The sequence below is a fragment of the Lonchura striata genome, chromosome 28 (genome assembly GCF_050655825.1).
Source record: "Lonchura striata isolate lonStrDom1 chromosome 28, ASM5065582v1, whole genome shotgun sequence".
Classification (NCBI taxonomy): domain Eukaryota; kingdom Metazoa; phylum Chordata; class Aves; order Passeriformes; family Estrildidae; genus Lonchura; species Lonchura striata.
The window spans coordinates 5,776,515-5,801,541 of NC_140730.1; the positions used below are offsets into that span (position 1 = coordinate 5,776,515).

At 45.7% G+C, this 25,027-nt stretch overlaps 1 protein-coding gene across 10 annotated transcripts in view; it reads right to left on the reverse strand.

Annotated features, from left to right (window-relative positions):
* DOT1L (DOT1 like histone lysine methyltransferase) overlaps nucleotides 1–25,027 on the reverse strand; it is an 80,710-nt gene that overhangs the window by 35,036 nt on the left and 20,647 nt on the right. For 8 of the 10 annotated variants that reach the window (XM_085562563.1, XM_085562560.1, XM_085562566.1 and 5 more), the window contains exons 4-10: nucleotides 23,887–23,950; nucleotides 21,612–21,840; nucleotides 18,606–18,700; nucleotides 15,964–16,026; nucleotides 7,097–7,152; nucleotides 4,293–4,372; nucleotides 2,724–2,792 (exon numbers count right to left, since the gene is read on the reverse strand). In XM_085562563.1, coding sequence (XP_085418689.1) covers nucleotides 2,724–2,792; nucleotides 4,293–4,372; nucleotides 7,097–7,152; nucleotides 15,964–16,026; nucleotides 18,606–18,700; nucleotides 21,612–21,840; nucleotides 23,887–23,950 — 656 coding nt within the window. The remainder of the gene's footprint in view (nucleotides 1–2,723; nucleotides 2,793–4,292; nucleotides 4,373–7,096; nucleotides 7,153–15,963; nucleotides 16,027–18,605; nucleotides 18,701–21,611; nucleotides 21,841–23,886; nucleotides 23,951–25,027) is intronic. The other 2 variants (XM_085562561.1, XM_085562568.1) reach the window with 1 other exon arrangement.

Here is a 25,027-nt window from a genome sequence, read left to right on the forward strand (position 1 = left end):
TCCCCTTCTTCCTACAGATGGAACTGCTAAGGACAAAAGTGCTATTGAGGGAACTGGTGCCTCCTTCTTAAAGCTTGATCTTTTCCAGTGTTTTGTATAAATTATTTAAATGTTCATACTCCAGATCAGAGTATTTGATAGACAGGTGAGACGTGACTCAAGGCATGCTCAGGCACCAAAAGAAGCCTTGATGAATAAAAGTTTAATGGAAAAGCTCATGGGGCAGCACAGAGGCAGCAGCGCAGGGACATTCCCTGCTCCATGTGCAGGACACTGGCCATGGCTGGGGCTGGCATTCCCTGGGACTGTCACTTGGAACAGGCCACTGGAACAAGCCCCATGCCCAGCACATCCCACACAAGCTCATTTGATGTTGGTATTTCCCAGCAAACCATGGTCTCAGAAAGGGATTAAGCCCCAAAATTTATTCACACAATTCTCCCTGTTTGTAGCAGAGTAATGTAATTCTTTTTTCAGGGCCTTTTATCTGAATCCCTGGAAGGTTCCTACTGGGGAAGCTGATGGCTCTCCTTTTGCTAAGCCTCTCACCCATCCAAACTCCAATTAACCATCTCAATATAATTTTAACATCAGCATTTCCATTCAGCATTAAATAACAGCTGAGATCTGAAACTTCAGCATTCTAGAAAACACTCCCAGTGAATCCAGGCTGGGCTGGGATAAAGATCTGCTCAAATGGCAGTGGTAGCCAGGGCTGCTCTGAGGTCAAAGAGCAGCACATGCTGGCCTCAGTCTCCCTAATGCAGCAGAGAGAGAAGGGAGTAGAAAAAATCCAGGAAATAAAAGGCTTGAGAGGCCAAAGCCCTGTATTTTTGTGGGCAGGTCTAATTAAACATCTCCAAAGGCATCCTTGGATTTTCTCAAGCTCTGGTGGGTTCTGCAAGAGGGCCCAAGCTTCACTCATGCTCCCTTTGCCTCATCAGCTAACTGACAGCCTGGTCCCAGCTCTCCTGAGGCTTGAGGAGTTCCAGGAGCATCATTCCACCCTTTTCCCCTTTTATTTTCAAGTCCATGTCTCCAAAGAATTGGCAGGCCAGCACTCAAGGTTCAACAAGGTTCCAAACCACCAGAGGCCCCAGAACAGAATTTCAAACAGGGAAGAAAAGTGCAGGTTTGGGTGCCTGATGTGTGGGACATCCAAAAGAATTTCAGCTTAAAAATAACTCCCAAGGGCACAATTTACTCCATGACAGTCCAAAAATTACTATTCTTCAAAAGCAGCTTAGGCCAAAATTGGACAGCACAGCTTGAGATTTGGAACTCAGTGAGTTGCTCCCCACGTTTGCACAGGGAGGGAATGAGGGGGGTTTGATTTAAGGAAAATTTAGCACTGGACACAGTAAATAAATGTGAATCCCAGCATGGACAACTCTTCTGCTTGAGAAATTGCATTAAAAAAAGCTGGAAGGGATCCACAAAGAGCATCAGTCCAACTCCTGCACAGACACCCCAGTTTCAACAGTGAAAGTCTGAAAAAGGTCAAAACTATAACCAACCACACGGAATGTCCCAAAACCTCCTCAAACTGCAGCTCATGTCCTTGCAAAGGACAAGGCTGCCAAACATCCAATCTGGCCTGTTCAGAGGAGAAGGAAACCACGACCCTGTGCTGGCAATGAACCAGGGCCTGGGTGTGTCTGGGAGAGGTTTGTTTGCTCAAGGCACACACAGGAGATGTTCAAAGTTGAACATTTCACAGAATCCTGGAATGGTTTGGGTGGGAAGGGACCTCAAAGCCCATCCAGTGCCATGGCAGGGACACCTCCACTGTCCCAGGGTGCTCCCAGCCCTGTCCAGCCTGGCCTTGGGCACTGCCAGGGATCCAGGGTGGGCACCCTGTGCCAGGGCCTGCCCACCCTGCCAGGGAACAATTCCTGCCCAATCTCCCATCCAGCCCTGCCCTCTGGCACTGGGAGCCATTCCCTGTGTCCTGTCCCTCCATCCTTGTCCCCAGTCCCTCTCCAGCTCTCCTGGAGCCCCTTCAGGCCCTGCCAGGGGCTCTGAGCTCTCCCTGGAGCTTCTCCTCTCCAGGGGAGCACCCCCAGCTCTCCCAGCCTGGCTCCAGAGCACAGAAGCAAAGCAGATTATTTCATCCCCAGTTCCTGCTTCCAGCCCTGGTTCCTCAAAAACTGAACACATCTGAACACGTTTCTGTTCTCACTGAAATCAAGGCCACTGCTCAAACACCTTGGCTTTAAATCTCAGGGCTTGGCATCTGCAAGGGATTCTGAGGTCTCCCCAGAGCCTTTCCTTGTCCAGGTGAACCCCCCCAGCTCTGCCAGCCTGGCTCCATAACCTCTAAGCCTTAGGAATCCTGCCTGGTGGGATTTACCTGCCTGGATTGAGGGTGTAAGGAACTCTCCTGTGAGTCAGGGCTGCTCTTTGTGGCTGAAGAAATGAATCACACCCTTGAAATCCTCATTTCTCTGCAGCTCAGGGACACATTGATGGAACCAACACCAAAACACAGCAGCACAAACCCCATCAAAAGTGTCTGCTCCTCTCTTTAAATTGATCTAAATTGATTTTAAACTGTCCTCTCCTCATTTTAAATTGATTTTAAGTACCCGTCACTTGGTGTGCCCTAATAATCCAACAGCATTTTCTACTTAAACAACTCTAAAAAGCAGTAACACCCTCCCAGACATTTTCAGATAATGAACATCCACAACTGTAATGAACAATAAAAAGGGCAATCATACCACTCAAGTTTCGACTGTTAATTCTAAAATTTAGAGGTGCAAAGGGTTTTGAGGACACAATTCTCCCACCTGGAAAAAGGAGGAAAAAACAAAGAGCACAGTCAGCTCCGTTATTTGTTCTAGAAGTAACTACTTATTAAATATAACCTAATACAGAGCCCTAAAGAGCAGTCCTATAAAACTGCCCCTTGTATAGCATTAAAAAATAAATAAATCCCTTAATTCTCATTCTGACAGCCCCAAGAAAGCCAGTCCATGATTCCTGCCAGGTGACACATCAAGGATCACTTTAAAATGACAGACTTGAAACACTTGGAAATAAAAGCATGTTAATTCTCAGTGGCAATTTAAAGAAATTTCAATTATCTCCATCCTACTTGGGATCTTTTATACACAAGCCCCCAAAGCCCTTTAATTTAGAGGCCACTAATCTCCATTTCATGGGTATTTGGGGTCATTCAGCAGAGCTTGAAGAACACTCTGGGAAGAGAAATCAGGTTGCATCATTGTAAAGGGTGCTTGAAACATCTCCACCTTCCCACTGCTCTCAAGCCATCATTAAACAAGTTTGAAAACTAAAAAGTAATCCAGTTAAATTAAAGAAAACAGCTTAAATTTGGGTTTTTATGGTTTGCAGCAGAGCCCAGAAGTCACATTATTTATTTCAGCACAAAGCTGTGCCATGGGAAACCACAGCTGCTTTGTTCACACCACATATTTTTCTTTTCAGAAATTGTTATTTCTGTCATTTTTGCTACAACCAAGTAAAACTGTTGCTATCCCAGTGGTTAAGAGCAAAGAGAAGACCCCCAGGGGAATGGAGAGGCCATGATGGGGTGAGGGGGTGTCCCCAGTCTGCAGCGTGGCTTCTCAGGAGCACCCAGTGACTGTGGCCCAGTTTTTATGGCATTGTGGAACTGTTAAGGTTGGGAAATGCCTTTAAGTCCAACCATCAAAGTCCATCGCATTAAACCCCATCCCCAGGTGCCACATCCCCACAAGTTTGGAGCATTTCCAAAATCAGGAGTTAACAGCCAGCTCTAAATGAGCCAGCTCTGAACAGGAGAAGCAAAAAGTGAATTCTGTATGGAATTACAGATTGGCCTTCCAAAGCTGTGCCTCTGCAGCCAAGAATCATGGAATGGGTTGGGTTGGAAGGACTTTAAAGCTCACCCAGTGCCACCCCTGCCATGGCAGGGACACCGTCACTGTCCCAGGCTGCTCCAAGCCCTGTCCAGCCTGGCCTGGGACACTTCCAGGGATCCAGGAAGTTTGGCCTTGGCTGTTGGATGTTTGTAGGCTCCCAAAAGAGGGAAGGATGAACCAGCAGCTCCTCTCACCCCAACCCTGCTCCAGTTTTCCCAGCAGAGGGGATGCTCCAAGGAGCCAGGCAGGTGTGGGCAGACACAAAGGAGGGAAGTAGAAATCCCACTGTGGTGCAGACACTTGGCCCCAAGGCACAGAATAAACCCCAAAACCTGGCTTTGCCAGCTGGAACTGAGCCCCCCTCCCACCCCAGCTCCCACAGGAATCAGGAAAGAAGGGAAAAACATTCCCAGCTGGATTTACCTTCCTTCATGTTCGCAAAGCGCTCCTTCAGCTGGTGATCCACCTCAGGCCCAAAGGCAAAATTGTTCACAAAAATAACACTGCAAAACAATGATCCAGTTAAAGATCAGGGATAAAGGGACACCCCACAAGGACCCCCAGTCACACCACAGCCACTTGGAGCCTTCCCAGCCATTCTTACCATGGACAATCCTCCTTGTCCCCAATTCAACAGCTCCTGTCACCCAACACATGGAGAGTAACACCAAGCACTTAAGCACTTCCTCCTGGTACGTCTTAGTGGGGACTTAAAGTATTACAGTAAAATATCAAAATGTATTTTAGAATCATAAAATTGTTTGGGATGGAATGGTCCTTAAAGCTCACCCAGTGCCCTGCCACGGCAGGGACACCTTCCACTGTCCCAAAGTGCTCCAAGCCCTGTCCAACCTGAAACCTGGCCTTGGACACTTCCAGGATCCAGGGGCAGCCACAGCTGCTCTGGGCAATCTGTTTCTCTTCCAGCTCCAAATTCCCCATAATGCCAGAGGACAGTGACAGCTTTGAACATTTTCCCTGTCCTAAACCCAGCACTTCAGCCCTACCCACAACAGAGGAGCTGCATCTTTCTTTCTGGGTTAAGAAATTAAATAAGAGAAGGGGTTGTTCACAGAAAAAAACAATCACATGAAAATAAAAAAATCTGCACAGAGGTAGAATCTCACAAATTATAAAAGGGCTTGGGAAAGAAACAAAACATGCCACAGATTAAAAAAGAAAACAACCCTTCAGTTTAAAGGTCTAATCAGCCTAGTCTAAATGTCCCTGGGGCCCATTTGGTGCCCAGGCTGCAACACGAGTCCTCAACACCTCTTGGAAATGGTTGAGCTCTGGGCTGAATGAACATGTCAGGGGAGGTTTGGCATGGAGCTCAGGGAAAGGTTCTTCCCCCCGAGGGTGCTGGCACTGCCCAGGCTCCCCAGGGAATGGTCCCTGCCCCGAGGCTGCCAGAGCTGCAGGAGCGTTTGGACAGCGCTCTCAGGGCTGGGCAGGGTGGGGCTGTTGGGGGGTCTGGGCAGGGACAGGGGATGGATTTGATCTCTGAGGGTCCTTTCCAGCTCAGGATATTCTGGGATTCTGTGAAGCATAAAAGCCATCCTGGCTTATTGTTCCCACATGAAGAACTGATTTCTTTGCAGGAAAACTCCCTTCCCAGTGCCTCCACACATGAAACGTGTTCAACGAGGACACGGGGAGTTTAAGAGCAGTACTCAAAGCTATTAAAAACCACGAATGAAAAAAAAGTTTATTCACTAAGGGGAAAAAAGTTATTCTTGCTACGCCTTGCTCTTGGAAATTTGGGAAACCCTGCCTGGCAAGTAAAGCTAGCAGGGGTTTCTTCCTCCTCCTTCCCATGTGCCAAAAAAAAAAAAAAAAAAGGCCTTGCAAAAGAGCCAAACTTATTAATGGGACTAGAAAACATCCAGGAGAGGAAGGGAAAAAGCCAGAGCCTGCAGATGTGTTTTTATAGTGTTCACTCTGGCACAGGATTCTGTGTGTGCGTGCAGGGCACAGGAACCCCGAATCCCCTTGGGCTCAGCCCTCGTTCCAGGAGGCTTTGCCAAGCCACAGGCACAGGGATCCCCTGGAACACACAAGGAACTGTGTCCTGGTAGCAGCCCCATCTCTGGAAGTGCCCAAGGCCAGACTTGAACAGGGCCTGAGGTACAGGAAACTGTCCCTGCCCGTGGCAGATGTGACACTTGATGGAATTTAAGGTCCCTTCCAACCCAAACCATTCCAGAATTCCCTGATCCTGCACCAGAATGAGGTGGAGCAGCACTGAGACACACAATGAGTGCCATGCCACACAAACCAAACATCTCCCAGCACTTCTGGGTGCAGCCAGAGTTCCTGCAGCCAAAAATTTCTCTAAAAAATTTAAATTAAGTCAGAGGAAAGCTGCCCAGGCAGCAGAGGATTGTGCACTTGGAATAACAAGCAACAAAGCCAAACCCAAGTGTGCTGCAAGGCTGGGACAAGTCTGTCCACAAATTAAAAGGCACCTCCAGAAGAAAGTGAGGGACAGAATCCTGCAGGAGTCACCAGCCTGGCAGATGCCTCCTTCAGGCTCTCAAAACCAGAGTTTTGGGAGCAATCCAGAAATTGCCACAACTCTGAAGGCTTTCAGTGCTCTCTTTGACAACTGCCTTCCATTCCCCCACATAACAGGGTGGCCCAGAAGGTCATATAAAAATAAAGAGATTTTTTTCTACCCATAAGGCTGAAAGAATGCAAAGCTTTAAAAATACAGACGACTTTTATTGCTTTTAACAAATTTACTCCCTTTCTGCTCCCTCAGAAAGGAGCCCAACCCTCTGTGCAGTACTCCACATAAATAAATCTTCAAGACAATTAGTTTAAATGAACTTTCAATTTAAATTGAAACAAACTCACTTGGGTCTTTTCCTTTTTATTAGAGGGAAAGTGAGCCTGTGTGCCCCAATAGCCAAGAGAATGAGTGTTTTGCCAAAATCCCTGACATGAACTATTGGGACATGCAAAACAAATGGAGGTTTGTGCTCCTCTTATAAGCAGAATTTATCTTGGATACACCCTTGTATGGAATATCATGGGACGTGCACTCAAAGCCATTCTTCTAGTCAGAAAACAGGATCTAAAGAGGCCAGTGTAAGAGTTGGCAGATAGACTTTGGGTATTTGCTATGGAAATTCTATATAAAAAGCTGGCCAGCCTCCCAATTTCCATTATACAAACTCTCAAATATCCAGCTCAGAAAGCAACATTCAACTGCTGTACTGTACCTTGTGTTTGCAATCCTCTCCCTCCATTCTTCTGAGAGGAAGTCACCTCTTTCCAGCTGAAAACAAGACAAAGAACACAGAAATACAGAGAGGTTAACAGGGTTCCCTCCTGCTCCCTTCAGAGAGGGACAAACACGCTGCACCAGCTCCCTGACCCCACAAGGACAAGTGAAACCTTTTGGAAAGCCAGAGGTGGAGCTGGGAGAGCTGAGCCTGAGGTTTCTCCCCCTCTGCTCCCACCCTTGGCCACTCTCCTGCATGGGAAGAACAGGGAAGGGTCCCTGGCTGCTCCATGGAGAAGCCAAAAGTGCTGGCACCCATTACAAAACTGATGAGTAAATGCCTCCTGAAGGCCCCCAGGGCTGGTGATCCCCCCCGCTTCTGCACAGGGGGCTGAGCATGGATTGGGAACAGCTCCTGCTGTTTATATATATTTATATTTATATATATATGTTATATATTTATATATTTTTTTATATTTAGCACCACAAAAATCAGATTCTTTTTTATGCAGGCTCCTGCTGCACTGCACGAACAACAATCTGATTTTTGTGGTGCTAAATATAAACCCTGAGCACTTCTAACACTTTCAAGTTGGAAATGAAGTAACATAAAAAGGCCTTGTTTGCAAATAAGGACAGTTATGACTTCAGTGGTTGTGGATCACCTTTCTGGTGACACCACATCCCAGGTGAGCACAGAGCTCTGGCACAGACTGATGTTTCCTCAGTCGTGTTCTGGAAATGAGAGAGGAGCCCATGGGCCACACTCTTGTGCTGTGCCACAAGCCAGGCAGGAGGAGGGTTGGGGGAGGAAGATAAGAGGGGAGAGAAAAATAAGGTGCAAGTCTCTAATTAATGCTGATGACACCCTTTGAAGATGATGGTTTGTGCCAGAACCTCAGGAACATCAAAGCAACGGCAGCGACTGCTGAGGATCCTTTTCCTGCACTGATTTCTCTGTCTGGGAAGGAGTGAGGATTTCACATCCAGCACTAATTCTCATCACTGCCAACTCCAAAGTGCCAGCACTGCAGTGCAGGCACTGCAACAACTTCCATCCCTCAGGGCTGGGAATATCCAAAGGGAGCTCCTGGTGCCACGCAGGGACACAGAGGGTGACAAACCTGCCTGAGCCACTGGGAAAGAATGCCAACAGGAATGGAGCTGCTTCCAGGAGGAAAGGAGGGGGAAACCACCAAAATGTCCTGCTGCTACACAAGAGAGCCAAGAGTGGACATCCAAGGTTCTCAGGCAAGAGATCAAGAAGTTTGTCAAGAGCCTGAAGTGCTAGAAACTGAACAGAGCAGGTAAGTTTAGCTCAAGGTATTCAGAAATACCTGTTCCACCAGCTGGGCTGAAATCAGAGTTAAACCAGAATTACTACCTGTGATCTCCCACCTGCTGGGAGGGGAAGCACCTCTGACATCCCTGCTGTAATAAAAACAAAGGATAAGCTGGAAGCTGAACTCAAAGATCCAGCCCAAGGACATCTTGCTGGGTACTGTCACAATCTAATCCAGAGACTCAACATCAAAAAAGTTCTAAGAAGAGTTTTTCTCATCTCATATAAGGAAAGATTTTTTTTTTTCTGGGTGCTTATATGTGGACACCACCTCTAGATTGATTTTAAGAGATAATTTTGTCTCAGCCTTATTTATTCTTGTAGTGAACTGTTCTATGGTTGAGTAACCAAGACAAAGTCAAAGAAAAACCACATGACAAGCAACTATGTTTATTTTCTAACAACTTTTGCAAGTCAGCTTCTTTATGGCATCCTCCACACCACCAGTTTCTAAAGTCTCCACAGGGTTTTCCTACACTAACAGGGAAAGAAAAACATTGGGAAAACCAGGAACCACAAACATCACAGTCTGCAAGAGAACAGAGAAGCAGCGTAACACGAAACTATTTTGAAATGCTAAACTTCATAAAGGTCTTGAAATCCAACCTGTGTGGCTGTTAGGCTTCACTTGGGTCCAGTTTCACTCTGAGTTTGCCCTGTCTCTGTGCTTAAAAGAGCACTTATAACCAAAATCTCCAGGTTTTAACCTGATATCACCCATGCAGGATGAACACTTGGCAAGCCAGAGCCATTTAACAATTCAAATGAAGCAGAGCCCAGCTTAAACACATCTATTTTTGTGTGTCACTGCTTCCCCAGCTCATCCTTAGCCAAGAGTCAAGGGAAAAACTTCACGAGGAAAAACACTGGAGTACAGAAATAATCAGATGAGCAACTGTGGCTGGGAGAAAATGGGTTATTTTTTCCCTCTGGAAGCAAGGCAGTGATTCCTGGATGCTCCCCTCCAACAAGGACTGAGCTGCCTGAACCTTTAACCAGCTCCTTACCCACTGTGCTGGGGCAGGGACCAATAAATGACACCCTAAAAGAAGGAAAGGAGCTCTTTACCCACCAGAGAATCCCAAAAAAATCTCCCAAAACTCCCAGTCAGCTCAGTGGTTTGCAATAATTTTGAGAGTGAAACAAGAACTGGGAAGGAAAATCCAGCTGATTAAGGAAAGTCCAATCTGCTGAAGCAGCAGAACTGGTCCGTGCTGGTCACTCAGGGAGAAGGGGACACATCCACAGGGTGACAGCCACAGGGCCACACTCAATCTCTTCCTCCACTGTCCCCTCCCTCACCCTGTCCCTCCTCTCTCTCAGAAACTTAATCTCCTTAGTGAATAATGAATGGAAGGGACCATCTGTAACACAGATATTTTCATCTGATTAGACAATGCAGGAGATGCTTTATCTAACAGGATAATTAGCTCAGCGAAATCGCCTCCAGAGCTGCTGCCTGTATTGCTTCTAAATTTAGAAGCCAGACCAGGTTTTTATTCAGGTTTTTCAAACAGATACTGCAGGAATACACTCAGCAGCATCTGATTCCTGTAACACTTCCTGCAACTGGATGGAAACCAGCCTGGGGGAGGCAGCCAGAGGTACACAGAGGGTGTGAGTTCAAGTGGCTACAGAACAAATTAAGCTGCAATTTTGTGTGGAAACATGGCTCAAAAAGGTTTTTATTTTTTATATAATTGTGGACAAAATAGGGGGGAAATACACCTGGGCAACTGGGGTTTATTTTCAATGCTGGCACTGGGCCTTGCTTCCCAGAATTCAGCTCCAAGCTCAGAACTTCCAGCAGGAACAAGAACAATCCAATGGGCAAGGCCAGAAGGGGAATCTGAAGGCTGCAGAACAATTTGGTGAGGTGACAGTGACTGCCCTTCTCTACAAGGGAGCTCAAACACAACTCTATTGTTTGGAGAGTTTTGGGGGTCCTGGGGTTTTGTTCGTTTACATTCCCAGCAACTTTCTTTTAATGGCAATATGAAAAAATCCTCTTGGGAGGATTTGGGGCAGGTCACAAAAACATCATGAGGCTCTGAGTCCCCCGGACTGCTGCAATAGGCAAGAAGAACAGAAAATATTCCTCAGGAAGATTCTACTAGGTGGGAAGGATGGAGATGGTGAAAAGCTACAGAGATAATAATTTCCCAAGTAAGAAGGAACTGTTGAGATGTACAAACCCAAACAAGCATGGAACACTCTGCAAAAGTCAACTTTTCAGCAGGTCACTTTTCAGGGAGAACCCTAAATCCATTTGAGGTGGAAATCTCTAACTGTACTGGCATCTTGGCTCTTAAAATAACCTAAAAACCCAGCACCACCCTGCAGGGCCATGTCCAGGATTTATTGCTGTCTTATGAACCATAGTTTTTACTTTTACAGCAAGAGAGACACACTATCCAAAGTTCAGCCAGAGCTGCAGGTGGAACCCAAAATTCTTCCCACTGAACTCCCACCAAGCACTCCCCTCCTCCAGCACTTGATTTTTATCAAACACACAAAAACATTATGAGGTTCTGAGTCCCTTGGACTGCTGCAATAGGCAAAAGAGACAGAAAACATTTCCCTGGCAGATTCTACCAGGTGGGAAGGCTGGAGATGGTGAAAAGCTATAGAGATAATAATTTCCCAAGTAAGAAAGAGCAGAGCAGGAATTTGGGAAGCTCAGCTGTGCTGGGGAGGAGGGCTGGGTTCTCAGCCCAGTGCTGGACAGGGAGGCTCTCTGAGAGCTGCTGGAGCCATAAATTCACAGGCAGGATGCCTCACTGCAGCCGCCTCCGTGCAAACACTTGGCTCCCAAAATCCCAGCATTTCTGCCTGGAAAAGTACACATGGTTATTTTTAGGTACTTGTTCTTTTCAAAAATAACCAGAGGCACGAATCCAAACCTCCAAAATGTGGCATCATTTCAAAGCCACAGGGGACGTTTGGAGGGATATTCAAAAAGCAAAACAGCAAATTTCCTGCTGAAATGTGGAGGTCAAAAATACCAGCAAACAGCTGGCTCATCCTGCCCGGGGAGCAGCTCCTAGAGAAGGAGGTTTTCAGGGGCAAGTGGTGTCAGTCACCATCACAAGGCAGCTCCTGGGCTCTGGAACTCCCACACAGTTCCCTGTTTCTGCTCAGAACAGGAAAAGCAGACAGAAAGGCACCCCAAACCTTGCACTGATCCATGCCCAAAGTCAAAAGTCACCCCTGATCCTCAGGGCTGAACCACCTGCAGCCACAAAACTCCTGGGGTTTCCTGGGAGCAGAAAGAGACATCTCTCCAGCCAAAATACCACCTTTGGGAATGCTGAGTTTGATAGTCATTGCCACCTCCTGCTAAAGAAGATTTCTGAAGCAGGGCAGGAATTCTGTTATAACAACCCTGAGTAAATAAACACAAAACTAAGCCGGGTTCTCAACAGAGTCCAATGTGGGACTGCACCAACTCCCAGCTGCTCTGAGCTGAGCCTGGGATCCTTCAAGTTGTGCTTAGTTTGTCACCAACGTTTGGAATTTTGGGACCTCACAAAGCATTTTTGAAGGGACAAAGTTTTCAGAAAGACAAAGATGCCAGGCTTTCCATTCCACATCTCCCTGTGTCCTCCAGGTACAACATGAGCAAATCTGCTCTGTGTTTTCTTCTCCCAGGAAAAAGGAACAACAGGTCACAGGCACTGAGAACTCAACAAAAACCAAACAAATACCAAAAACTTTCTCCAAGGGGAGCCCAGGAAGAGAAGAACTTTGTGCTACTCAGCAATCTCAGCCTCCTGCCCCAGATACCTGAGGTGGCTCTGATTTTGAGGCCACATGAGGATATTTACAGTTAGAAACCATGAAAACCCATCTGCCTCTTCATTTATTTTCATGCTGGGTTTTAATTGGATGGCTGCACATATGCAGGAATTCCCCAAGAAAGACTCGTTAATTAGCCAGGCCTAATGACCTTCCCAAAGTCTCCAGCTTCCTTCAGACAAGTTTACTTGAAAAGAGTGGGGTACAGTTAATCTTGGAAACGTCTCAGTTCCATGAGAAGAGAAAGAAGATAAAAGGAGTTGGAATAAAGAGACACGTGTTGCAAATGGGACATTCTAGTCCAAAAAGCTGAAGATGATGAAAAGCTCTAGAGGAGGATCCTCCCCTTGGAATGCAGGAGAGATGAGCAGCAAAGAATCTGATTTTCCCTAAATGAGCAGGAATTGCACATTCCCAGGCAGAGCAGGGGATGCAATATTCATTTAAGAGGATTATGAGACTCAGTGACCAACAACAGCTGGAGATCAGGAGCCTCCCAAGGCAATGCACGAGGAGCAAATCCCTCCCACTCCTCTCATGCCCCACATGGATCTTCCCCCTCTCCAGCTGTGGCTCAGCAGCCTTGGGCATCCAACACCCCCAGGGTACTTTGCCACGTGCAGATGGGGAACTGTCATGTGCTTTTATCAACAAGTGGCTACAGAACAAATTAAGCTGCACTTTTGTGTGGAAACATGGTTAAAGAAGTTGGGTTTTTTTCTATAATAGTGGTCAAAATAGGGTGGAAATACACCTGGGCAACTGGGGTTTATTTTCAATGCTGGCACTGGGCCTTGCTCTCCAGAATTCAGCTCCAAGCTCAGAACTTCCAGCAGGAACAAGAACAATCCAATGGGCAAGGCCAGAAGGGGAATCTGAAGGCTGCAGAACAATTTGGTGAGGTGACAGTGACTGCCCTTCTCTACAAGGGAGCTCAAACACAACTCTATTGTTTGGAGAGTTTTGGGGGTCCTGGGGTTTTGTTCGTTTACATTCCCAGCAACTTTCTTTTAATGGCAATATGAAAAAATCCTCTTGGGAGGATTTGGGACAGGTCACAAAAACATCATGAGGTTCTGAGTCCCCTGGACTGCTGCAATAGGCAAAAAGAACAGAAAATATTCCTCAGGAAGATTCTACTAGGTGGGAAGGATAGAGACGGTGAAAAGCTACAGAGATAATAATTTCCCAAGTAAGAAGGAACTGTTGAGATGTACAAACCCAAACAAGCATGGAACACTCTGCAAAAGTCAACTTTTCAGCAGGTCACTTTTCAGGGAGAACCCTAAATCCATTTGAGGTGGAAATCTCTAACTGTACTGGCATCTTGGCTCTTAAAATAACCTAAAAACCCAGCACCATCCTGCAGGGCCATGTCCAGGATTTATTGCTGTCTTATGAACCACAGTTTTTACTTTCAGAGCAAGAGAGAAACACCATCCACCAAGTTCAGCCAGAGCTATAGGTGGGTTCTGAAATACTTCCCACTGAACTCCCACCAAGCTTTCTTCTCCTCCAGCATTTGATTTTTCTCAAAACACTGATTTTTCATATGACTGCCTCTAACACTGGAGTGGAATTCACAAGCTGAGCTCTGCTGATGACAGACTATTTCAATTTGTGCTTATTTTGTCTCCAACGTTTGGAATTCTGGGACCTCACAAAACATTTTGCAGGGATAAAGCTGTTTTCCAGAAAGACAAAGATACCAGGCTTTCAATTCCACATCTTCCTGTGTCCTCCAGCTGCATCATGAGCAGATTTGCTCTGTGTTTAACACTCACCTATAGCAGATGCTGCTAAGGAGTTCCTAAAGAACATAAACTGCTTGGCAAAAGTCTGTTTGATAAATAAAAACTAAATAAAATCTGCCCTGTGTGCCTCCTGTAAAAGCCCAAAATCTCTGTTCAAGCATCACTCCAAGGTGACAGGAAACCAACTGTCCTTCAGACAAGAAGTGCTGCAACTGTTTAACTCTTCTCAAAAAAAACTCAGATTATATATTCAGGGAAATTTTACTCTAAACACTGCAGAAAACAGAGTTATAAAAGCCAAAGAACCTGGCAAAAATAAATAGTTTTGTTTCAATATAGCACCAGACTCTGTCACTTGGAATGCTCAATATGGAAATGCTGCCTAAGGCAAGCAATATGCTTCCAATATTTTAGTCCAAGTTCTTCTCCTACTCCTTAAATTACCCAGCCCAAAAGCAGAGCATCCTCAGGAACAATTCCTTTCAAGTCATGCCAGCTGGGTGACACAATGGAAAAATGCCATATGGCCACTTCAGGAAAAGTAAAGCATTGCCAGTGCTTCCACAGCAGGAAGGAATTATCAATCCTGCTGCAGAGCAGGCCCAGCATCCCCTGGAAGGGAATCCCTCTGCCCAGAACAGGAATTGCAGGAGGGAGGTGTTAGGGGCAGGTGGGACCATCATCTTCCCAGCCTGCTTTCCAAAGGGACAGCTGGAGCAGCTTCACTGCAGGATGAGGCCACCAAGAGTCCCAGCAGACAGAAAATTGGGAAATAAAGGCTGGTCAGCTCCAAGCTGCCACTGATCCCACAGTGCTGGGATCCACATGGATCATACCACCCCAGGGACATTGCAGGGAGGGAAGAAGGGAAAAAGAAGAAGAAGGGAATAAGAAGAAGAAGGGAATAAGAAGAAGAAGGGAAGAAGGCAAGATGGAAAAAGCAGTTTCCCGATCCTTGCTCACACCTGGATGCAGGACACATAGCCAGCTGCAACCTCTGAGTAGTGACCTAGCTTCCCTGGGATATTTGGAAATATCCCTGATCTACCCAGGATCCCTATGCTCTTCCCTGACCACAGGAAAGTGGCAGAAGCACAAATAGAAGTGTTTTTAAAAACCCACAGTGGGTTCCTGTTGTACATCCATCTCCTGACTGGAAAGTTTTTAAGCAGAGTACAGATTTTCTTACAGACAATTACAAAGGGGAAAAAAGGGGAAAGGGAAGGAATGGACAGGATAGTGCATGGATTTACACATTCCTCACACCATCCTTGGAGTGCAAAACATCCTCAGACAATAAAGAAACATGAGGAGGAAGAGAAAGGATTTCCAACACAATTCTTGCCCCAGGCTGGAAGGTCCCCTGTCATGACCCCTTTACTGCTTCTGCTTCAGCTCCACCTTCAGAGCATCCAATTCCAAACCAGAACTAACCACCCACCACCCTCCTCTGAGGACCATCCAGCCTCTTACCTGTTCTTGGAGCTTCCTACTCCAATCTCCACCCACCCAGAACCTCCCCCCTGCCACCCCATCCCCTCCAGAACTGGGCCCACACCTTCCCCTGCCTGCAGAACCAAAGCTTCAGCTCTTATTTCCAGCAGGAGAGTTCAGAACCCCAAGGAGCTGCTGCCATACCTGGCAAAATCTCCAATCTATGGAGAGAGAGTGGGGAAAGGGAAAGGGGATTTAACACTAACAGAGGACTCATGGCAGCCCCAATCAGAACAACATTTTAGAAGAATAAATCTTCCAAAAGTTTCTGGAAATATCTGGAAGTGGTCCCAATAACACCATGCCCCATGTCAGGCAAGACAAAGAGAGGGGTCTGGGAGGAGATTTTGGAAACACCATCCCCAGGATCAGTACAAGAACCAGGGAGCAGCTGGGCCTCAGCTGCCTGAGGAAGGGTTGGAGGGGACTTTACAAACTCTAGGTGTGGATCCCAATCTGCAGCTGAGAATCACTCACTGTGTATTCTGCATGTTTCTTCCCATACCATTTCATCCATTTTCTGAACTCTCTGTCCATCGTCTGCAAGAGGGAAGAAAACCAAAAGCAGCTATTAGGATACCTCACATTTCCAATTCCATCACAGCAATGGAGACACAGCTCTGAATCCCTCACTGATCCCCAAGAATTCTGTCTGGTTGGAGGTTTTTTGCCATTAACATTCCAAGGCCAGGCAAACACAGAGCTCCTGCTGTTCAGTTTTCTTAAAAAAACCAAACCCTCACTTCCTTAGGGCCAAGGCAAAGCTGGCATTTTCACCCCCACCCCTTCCCATAGAAGTTCCATGTTCTAAGAAAAGCCTTTACACTGCCCAGCACTAAAAATAGCCCTGCCTTAAGTTGTGGTGCATAATCCCACAAGGAGGAGGGGGGTGAGCCCAGCCTAAGCCCAGGGAGCAAAGGGACAATCAGGACAAGGGCAGGTCTGCTGGGGTCACTGAGGAGGCAGAAAGCAGCAGGAAAAGCATCCCAGCAGCAAGCAGGGAGAATCCTGCAGCAAATCCTGCTTCCCACAGAAACTGAGAGTGCTTCAAACTGCACCCAAACACACCAGGGCTGCTGGTTTTTATTGTCCAAAGAAGGAAGAAAGGAACAAAATCCCAGATCCACACTGCTCAGTGCCTCACACATCCCCACACCACCCTGCCAGCAGCCTGGTCCCAGCTGATCTTTAGCATTTAACCCAAATTTGGAGGGGAGTCTCCTTCCCTGGAGACATTCCAAACCCACCTGGACACATTCCTGTGTCACCTGCTCCAGGTGACCCTGCCAGAGGTCCCTCCAACACCAGCTATTTTGTGATTCTGTGAGAGAAGCCCAGCAGAAATTCTGATCCCACTGACAACTCAAGCTGATGGTTGATCAGCTGCTCAACAAAACTGTGTGTGGACAGACATGTTTTATGTTCAAAAGCACTCCAGAGCTGAGCAGGATAACTCAAAAAATACCCAGTATTTTTATGTAGGAACTTCCATTTCAATTTATTAAGGCAACTTCACTAAAATAAATCTGTTTAGGTGAAGCTTTTCAAATTTTATTATCCACCTATTATCAGGGTACTATTATCATAGAGCCACAGATGTGGTGCCACAGCCAATTTAACTGGAAACGCAACCCAACTTCTTCCACAAATATTTGGAGGAAACCTGGGCCCTAACAGAGGCACAAGGCAGCTCCACACACTCCGACACTGCAGCAGCTCCTTGGTTGTTAAATCTGACAGGATTTAACCAGGGAAATAATCTCATGGAAGGCTGAAGGTACCCCAGCAGCGATTACCCCAATTCTCCATTTGTTGGTCATTCTTTTGTTTGCTGTTTTCACCAAAGCCTTGTGTTTGCACAGTGACAGGAAGGAGCATTAGTAAAAGTGAGAATTTCACTTTTCCTTATAAAGCTGATCTCTAATTTAATGGTAGACACAGAGGGGATTCCTGGTCTTGTAAATGCTCCAAACCAAAGTCAGGATGCTCACAAGAGGGACAGCAGAACCCTTCAGGTAAAAACTTCCACTCAGTCCTGGCAGGGGAAACAAAGTGGATTTTTAGGTCCTTGACTGATGGTCCTCACCACTGTGTTTATGCATTTTTGACCACATCACTGAAAAGGATCAAGGAGTTTAATTTATTCCCTCCCTCCAAGAGGGATAATTTTCCAGCCTGTTCATGCTGTATTTGTGCTTTGACAATTCAGAGGGATCAGTTTCTGTTTAGGCTACTGAAGAAAGCAAACTTCTTGTGGTAAGCCATGACTGACCTTCCCTATTTGCTTGTGGCCTCCCAGGTTTGCCTTGAACTCATCATCTGTGTATGTCCCATTGGCACAGAATTAGAAATGCAAAGAAACATGACTAAAAATTATCAAACAATCAAAACATTATCAAAAAATTGAATGGTTTGGGTTGCAAGGGACCTTAAATATCATTCAGTTCATCCCCTGCCATGGGACACCTCCCACTATCCCAGGCTGCTCCAAACCCGTTCCAGCCTGGCCTTGGACACTTCCAGGGATCCAGGGGCAGCCACAGCTGCTCTGGGCACCCTGTGCCACCCTCACAGCCAAGAATTCCTTCTTAATCTCTAATCCAAATCTCCCCTTCTGCAGCTTCAGGCCATTTTATGGTTTTCCTCACTAAGGTGCCTGCTAAGCAGTTATTCACCAGACACCCAGCACAGGCCTCAGGAGGAATTCTGGTTAAATCCCTGAAAAAGGGGCATCACCACCACAGGCAGACACATGGCCTTCAAAATACTTTAAAACTAATTGTTTGGTGAATTTATTCCTGGATTTGCTGTATGCTGTGGCCTCTGGGAGCTGCATTAGGGCCATTCCAGACAGGGAATGGTATTTGGGAGAAGTTTACACTGCACTCCCTTTTGAACAGGCCTTGGCTTTATTGTTAAGAAGAACTTTCAGGGCCTGAAATCACTCTGGAAAGATGCCAGTGCTCCTTCTGAACACTCCAGACTGGACACACTTCTTTCCTCAGGCCCATCCCTGCATGGCAGGCTGATTGTGGCTGCTGCAGGGATGAGCAGGGAAGCAGACAGCAGCAGGGCTGCAGCAGGGAGTTCTGCAGGCCAGCACAGCCCAGCTCACTCACCTCGGCGTACTTGGCTGGAATATCAGCTTTCTCCACTCCGTAGTGATGTTTGCAGTTTGTGGCTGCAGCCACTTGAAGCACCACCTGCCCCACACCTGCAGGGAACAAAAACCCCAGGGCTGAGAGCACCTTCAGGGAAAGCACTGCCAGGAGAGAGAAGCTTTCAGAGCAAAGTGCGCACAAAAAAAACCCATCAGGTTGTCGGAATCTGAGGTATTAATGATCCCAAGATTGTAGAAAGTCTCTGTCTGTCAGCCTGCTGCCAAAGCAGAAGCCATCATTAGTCAGTGCTGGTTTCCAGGTTGTTTATTCTGTTTATCTCTCACATGTTCTGCTGCCCTGCCCAGCTCTGTCCTGCAGGGCAGCGTGTGGGGCTCTGCCCTCAGTGGGATGTTACAAACATTAAATACCAGAAACTCCCTGGGCTGGATTTACAATAACGTGCCAATATCTGTCACCTACGTTGGACAGTGTGTGCCCAGCCTGAACCAACAGAAAAATGCCAACACCACAGTGAAACATGGAGGGCATGAAGAAGGAGAAAAAGGACAAGGCACACCCAATTTCCTCCATCTTGTCCCCTTTGGACCCCTTATCTAGAATCCTAAAATTTTACTTTTGCACCCGTGCTACACTTAATATCAAACACTCAGAGCTGGTAATTCATCCTGTAAGGTTGAAAACTCTTTTCCATGGCCAGAGATCACAGCCAGTGTCTCTGGGTGCTCTGTCCAGGGGGGTTCCTGAGCCCTGCCAGGGTCCCAGGGCAGCCAGAGGGAAGCCCTGGATTCCCACAGCATGTGAACTGTGGGACTGGGCAGGTCTGACACTCCCACTGGAGGCACTGGGCATTCCTAAAATCATTCCCACTGCCTGGTGCTGCTCAGCCCCAAGGTCAGAGTGAGAAACACCTGATTTATTTCTGGGGATAGCAGATTAAAGTATCTGACATGGGTCTGGGACCCAACCTGCAGCACTCCCAGATATGATCTTTAACCTTCCTGGACAAACAATTGTGAGAATCTGTGGAGATTTTGTTTCCCTCCAGATGGAAAAAGGAGTTTCTCAGCTCTGATGTTTTTCTAAAGGTCTCATCTGAGCATCAGTCCCTGACAGGAAATTTCAGTCAGTCCCACTGAGAGAGGAAACAGAGGTAAGAAAATCACTGAAGAGCCTGTAGACATATATCTATATGTATATGTGTGTGTGTATGTGTGTGTGTGTATATATGTATATATGTATGTATATCTATATATATGTGTATATATGTATATGTATATTATATTTATATATAATATATATGTTCTATATATTATCAATATATTGTATATAGCTTATGTTATAGCTAATATAATATATATTATAATGTATGTAACATATTATATATATTTATTATATATTATACATTAATATATTTCACATTTTTATCATACATGTTAATATATTCTTATTCTTTTAATAGTACACAATTTAATATTTAATTGTTCTACAATCTATTGTTTTATTATGTGTACCATACATAAATATTGAATATTTATATATATAGCCGTTTAATATTTAAAATATCCTTCTAAATTTAAAATATAATTTTTTTGAAAAATCTATTTTTCCCCAGAAGTCCTGTATCATACATACTTGTTTGGGTTTAAATGTGTTAAAACTTCAGAACACATCAGGCAAGAGGGGAAATTCTTATTACTCCTCTCCTGTTCTAAACCAGATTTACCAAGAAAAAGAACATTTTCTTACACAGTGTCTCTGTTGCACATGTGCTTGAGTCATACCTGGTTTCCTCACTAACTAGACACATCAATTTCCTTTTAAAACTCGACTCTGTTGCAGATGTGGGTTAGATTTGGTGGGGTTTCACAACTGTTCAAGTAAACTATAAAAGCTTTTTTGACACACTGACAAGTCAGAGGCAAAAAAACCCCTTCATTTTCAGATTCCACACCAAGTGTTTCACATGGGAAGGATCAAGAAATCAAATTTTCAGATACAAAGGGCATAAAACAAATCCAGTGAAAACAGATGAATCTTTAGGAATGCAACTTTATGGGTCAAACATCATTTTTAACATTGCTTCTCCTTCACAAGTGTATCCAACAATCCCAACACAAACACAGGGGTTTGTAACAAGGGTTTATTGCATTGCAGGCTGATATTTCACTGCCACCAGAAAAGAGGTCTGGGGTGTTTGTCTGGTCCACTTAATCCTAGCATAAAAAGCAGGAGCATCTTTGGGGATTATCTAGAAAGGATTACACAACCCCCAGTCCTGGTTGGCTTCCCAAATATGGGGTTTTTAAAGTATAAAGAAAAAGAGAAAGCACAGCAAAGTGTTACGTGTAGTAGATATAATTAGCGCCATTTCTAGTATGATATATGTGATACTGAATATTTGTTAGAGTATATACGTTTGTATTAGGATTCTCCCCCACTTTTGTGCAAAATCTGGTGTATATTGGAACTTGATTTGTAAGTAAAAGGATGTGGCTCAGCCAGAGATGAGCCATGTCTGGAGAGATATGAGGACCCCAGGCACTGATCGTCGCATGAACGACCCGAGATGGATCTCATGGAAATCTTTGGGCAGATCCATGTGAATGCAGCGTTCCCATACATTTCATCAAGGGATTTAGCAACTCTGGACACTGAATTGTTCTTCTTCATTATCAAAAAAGAAAATCTTATTAACTTATAAATTCTAAATGGAAGAAAAGACTGACTGCCGAAATCTTAGCCTCGGGCGGAATTTTCCCTATAAAAACCGTTTGTGCCAGGATGGAGGTGTGTGGGCATGGAGGAAAACCTCTGCTGAGGCTGACTTCTTGTTGCACACCCAGGGCCGACCCAGGGCTCGGCTCTGTTCTGTTCTTCTCTTGTGGCTGGCTAGATAGAATTTGATTACAAATAAATATTTTATTTTTTCATTTTAAATTTAGCTAGACAAATTTTCATTTATAACAAAAGCAAAGGAGAAAAAGGAGTTATTGGTTCACTTACCACTGCCCAAGTCAACGAACAAATCATCCTCTGTCATTTTAATCTCATCGATCATTTGGGCCACCAAGTCAAAGGAAGTTTCTCCGTAGACCTCGGGGGAGAAGGGCTCGTAGTTGTTGAGTTTCTCGGGGTCTGTGACCGAGTGGTTGTAGACCTGCTGCAGGATGTGCCTCAGGAGCCCGTTGGAGGGACGCGTGTTCAGCTTCATGGGCTGCGTCGTCCCCTTCCACTGCAGGAGACAGCAGGGACGGGGGTGAACCCACCGTGGGGACAAGGAACTGCCACCAAAGCCACTGAGCAATGAGGGACAGTCCCCTCCCAGCCCCTCGCCCTCAGCTTGGGCTGCAGGTGCTGCTTAAAGATAAAACCAGTGAATGGAACTGGAGCCAGGCTGGGAGAGCTGGGGGTGCTCCCCTGGAGAGGAGAAGCTCCAGGGAGAGCTCAGAGCCCCTGGCAGGGCCTGAAGGGGCTCCAGGAGAGCTGGAGAGGGACTGGGGACAAGGCCTGGAGGGACAGGACACAGGGAATGGCTCCCAGTGCCAGAGGGCAGGGCTGGATGGGAGATTGGGCAGGAATTGTTCCCTGGCAGGGTGGGCAGGCCCTGGCACAGGGTGCCCACCCTGGATCCCTGGCAGTGCCCAAGGCCAGGCTGGACAGGGCTGGGAGCAGCCTGGGACAGTGGAAGGTGTCCCTGCCATGGCAAGGGTGGCACTGGATGGGCTTTAAGGTCCCTCCCAACCCACACAACTCTGTTGATACTGCAGAAACTGCACACCAGCAGTTGCTCTGCACTTTGTCACACCTCAATTCACAGGTAATTTCACAGGTGATAAAGGAGAATTTGAAGAGATGCACAATTGTCAATGTAAAGCACAACATTTTGGGGTGGGTGTAAAGCTTTGTTCACTCCTTTTTTCTTTGCTATCCCCACTGAACTGATGTTGACAACACAAGAACAGGTTAATTTTGCTCCAGAAGCTGTCACATGGGAGGGATCAGATGCACTCAGACAGGGAGTGGCAGGAAAGAGATGGAAATCAAGCTTCCTTTCTTCTTCAGGAAAAAAAAAAAACACCATCCTAAGCATAAAAGTTGTTAAGTTTTAAAAATGTCTACCTCTCCCTTTGATAAAAACAAACCAAAAAAGGGCAATTCCATTACCCCTCCTAAACTTTCCTATGATATTCAGATGGGAAGGAAAAAATTAAGCCCATCAGGTTTGCCAGTTCAGATAGCAACTGCAAATGCTGAATAGCTGGTAATATTTAGCTATTAACCAACACAGACATGAAGGTGCCTGAATCCAAATAAGCACAAGTTTTTAGGGCCCAAAATATTAAGAAAATCCCAGCAAAAAAGGCTTGTTGCCATAATACTGCATATTTCAAATAATTCCCATAAGCACAGCAGAGGAAAAAAATCCACCTATGCTTTCAAATTAAGAAGAATAGTAACATTATTCATTGTTCAGGTTTTGCTTCCTCCAGCTCAACCATTTCTGGGGGTAAGAGAACCAAAAAGCTCATTAAATTGGCCTGAAATTACATTCTACTTTAGCTAGTGATCCCACAGGCCAGAGCAGCTGAACTGTGGCAAGGAAATTCCTAAGCCATGGATCACTTCCACAACACACAGGAGAGTTCATATGGATTATTTAAGTACCCATAAGTCATAGATTTCCCTGTGCAAAAGTCAATCTATATGAGAAATCCCTTTGTTAAATGTAGATAAACTGTTCCTTCCTCCTAAAGGCAAGTCAGCTGTTTCCAAGTGACAAAATAACAGTGCCAGAAGTGCACAAGGAAGAGCAGCAGCTCTGAATTTGGGAACAAAAAGTGGTGTTTCATTCCCTTTCTTTCTGTAGGAATATCCCTCCAATACTAACTCTTTGACTGCCCAGCTGTGATCAAGAAAATAAGTTTAATACCAAGCTCAAGCCCCCCAAAAACTGGAAGTGCTGGATATTGCTGATGTTCCAGGCTGTTCCTGGAACACCACATTTGTCATATCTCAATTAACAGGTAATTTCATAGGTGATAATAGGGAATTTAAAGAGATGCAAAAAACAATTGGCAATGTAAAGCACAACACTGAATAGAGTTGGGATGGGTGTAAAGGTTTGTTCACTCCTTTATTCTTTGCTATCCCCACTGAACTGATGTTGAACTGAGCAATGATGCAGAACTCAGTCCCAGCTTTCCACTGTTGTTCACAACCTGACTTCAAAGGTGGCACACAAAAACCACGGCAGGTTTTTGCCAGATTCAATACTTACCAACTGGTGGATGCTGTCGATGGCTCGGTTGTACTTGTCACACAGTCTCTGCATGCTCTCAAAGCTGGGGGAAAACACAAGGACAGCTCAAAACAGGCAGGTTTGAAGGCAAAACCTTGTGCTTTTCCATCCTCTTGGCTAGTAGGTATTTAGGGTTTGCTCCTCTCAGGATATGTAATTACATACATAGATTTAAGACTTTGTTTCCTTTAAATAAAATCCCCAGTAGACCAGGAGTACATGACAAATTATTAGTTCCTTTATTGTAAGTCATATTTTGAGTACAGCCCTTTTCCTGGTAAAGTTCTGTATTCTCAGAACCTCTTCTCCATATTTTCAGCTGCACAGAAATTTAAGAGCCCTGTGTATTTTTCTCCTTTTTGCTATTAGTTCTCCACAATAATCACTCCTGAGACAAGCAGATGCTTTTCCAGAAATTCACCCTAGGACTGAAAATGCAGACAAAGCCAGAACACAGCCTAAAACATCACCCATCAGGAAAGCTCCATGGGATTATGGTCAGCCCAGCAGATGCCCTAATGACACAAACTGAGAGGATTAAATGAATTCATCTCAGGCCAGGAAAGAAAGTATATTCCTGGGAACATCAATCGTTATGTAATCAGACCCACAGAGCAGCAGCAAAAACAATACAAGGAGTTGCAGGAGTGACTTCGTTAAATCACAGCCATTCCCAAAGCTGGGAAGGGAGGGGGTGCCAGGGGACATCAGGACACTTCAGTCTCTTGTGATCAGGGTCACTACACTGGCCAGGACACCTCTCCCATGAATTCTCCCAGCTGCCCGTGCTTGTTTCGATGCTGGGAAAAGCGAGGCTGCAATGGGGTTTGTCTGCATTTCCATAACCTGCTGCTTCTCCTTCACATCCTTGGCTCAGCCCATCTGCTGCCAGTGATTTTTCCAACAAATTTTTTTCAAAGGAAGAAAAAAGGCTGAAATCATTACCAGAATTCTAGTTCATTACTTTCTTGAAAAGCTTCAGGAAGATAGTGGGGGGAGACTTTAGGGAACAGAGGGGTTTCACTTTTATTCAGCATTGCTGCCAACCACACTGATGGTGTGGTGAGGGTGCCAGAACCACAAAAACACAGTAATGCAGCTGCTGGGAGTAATCCACAAA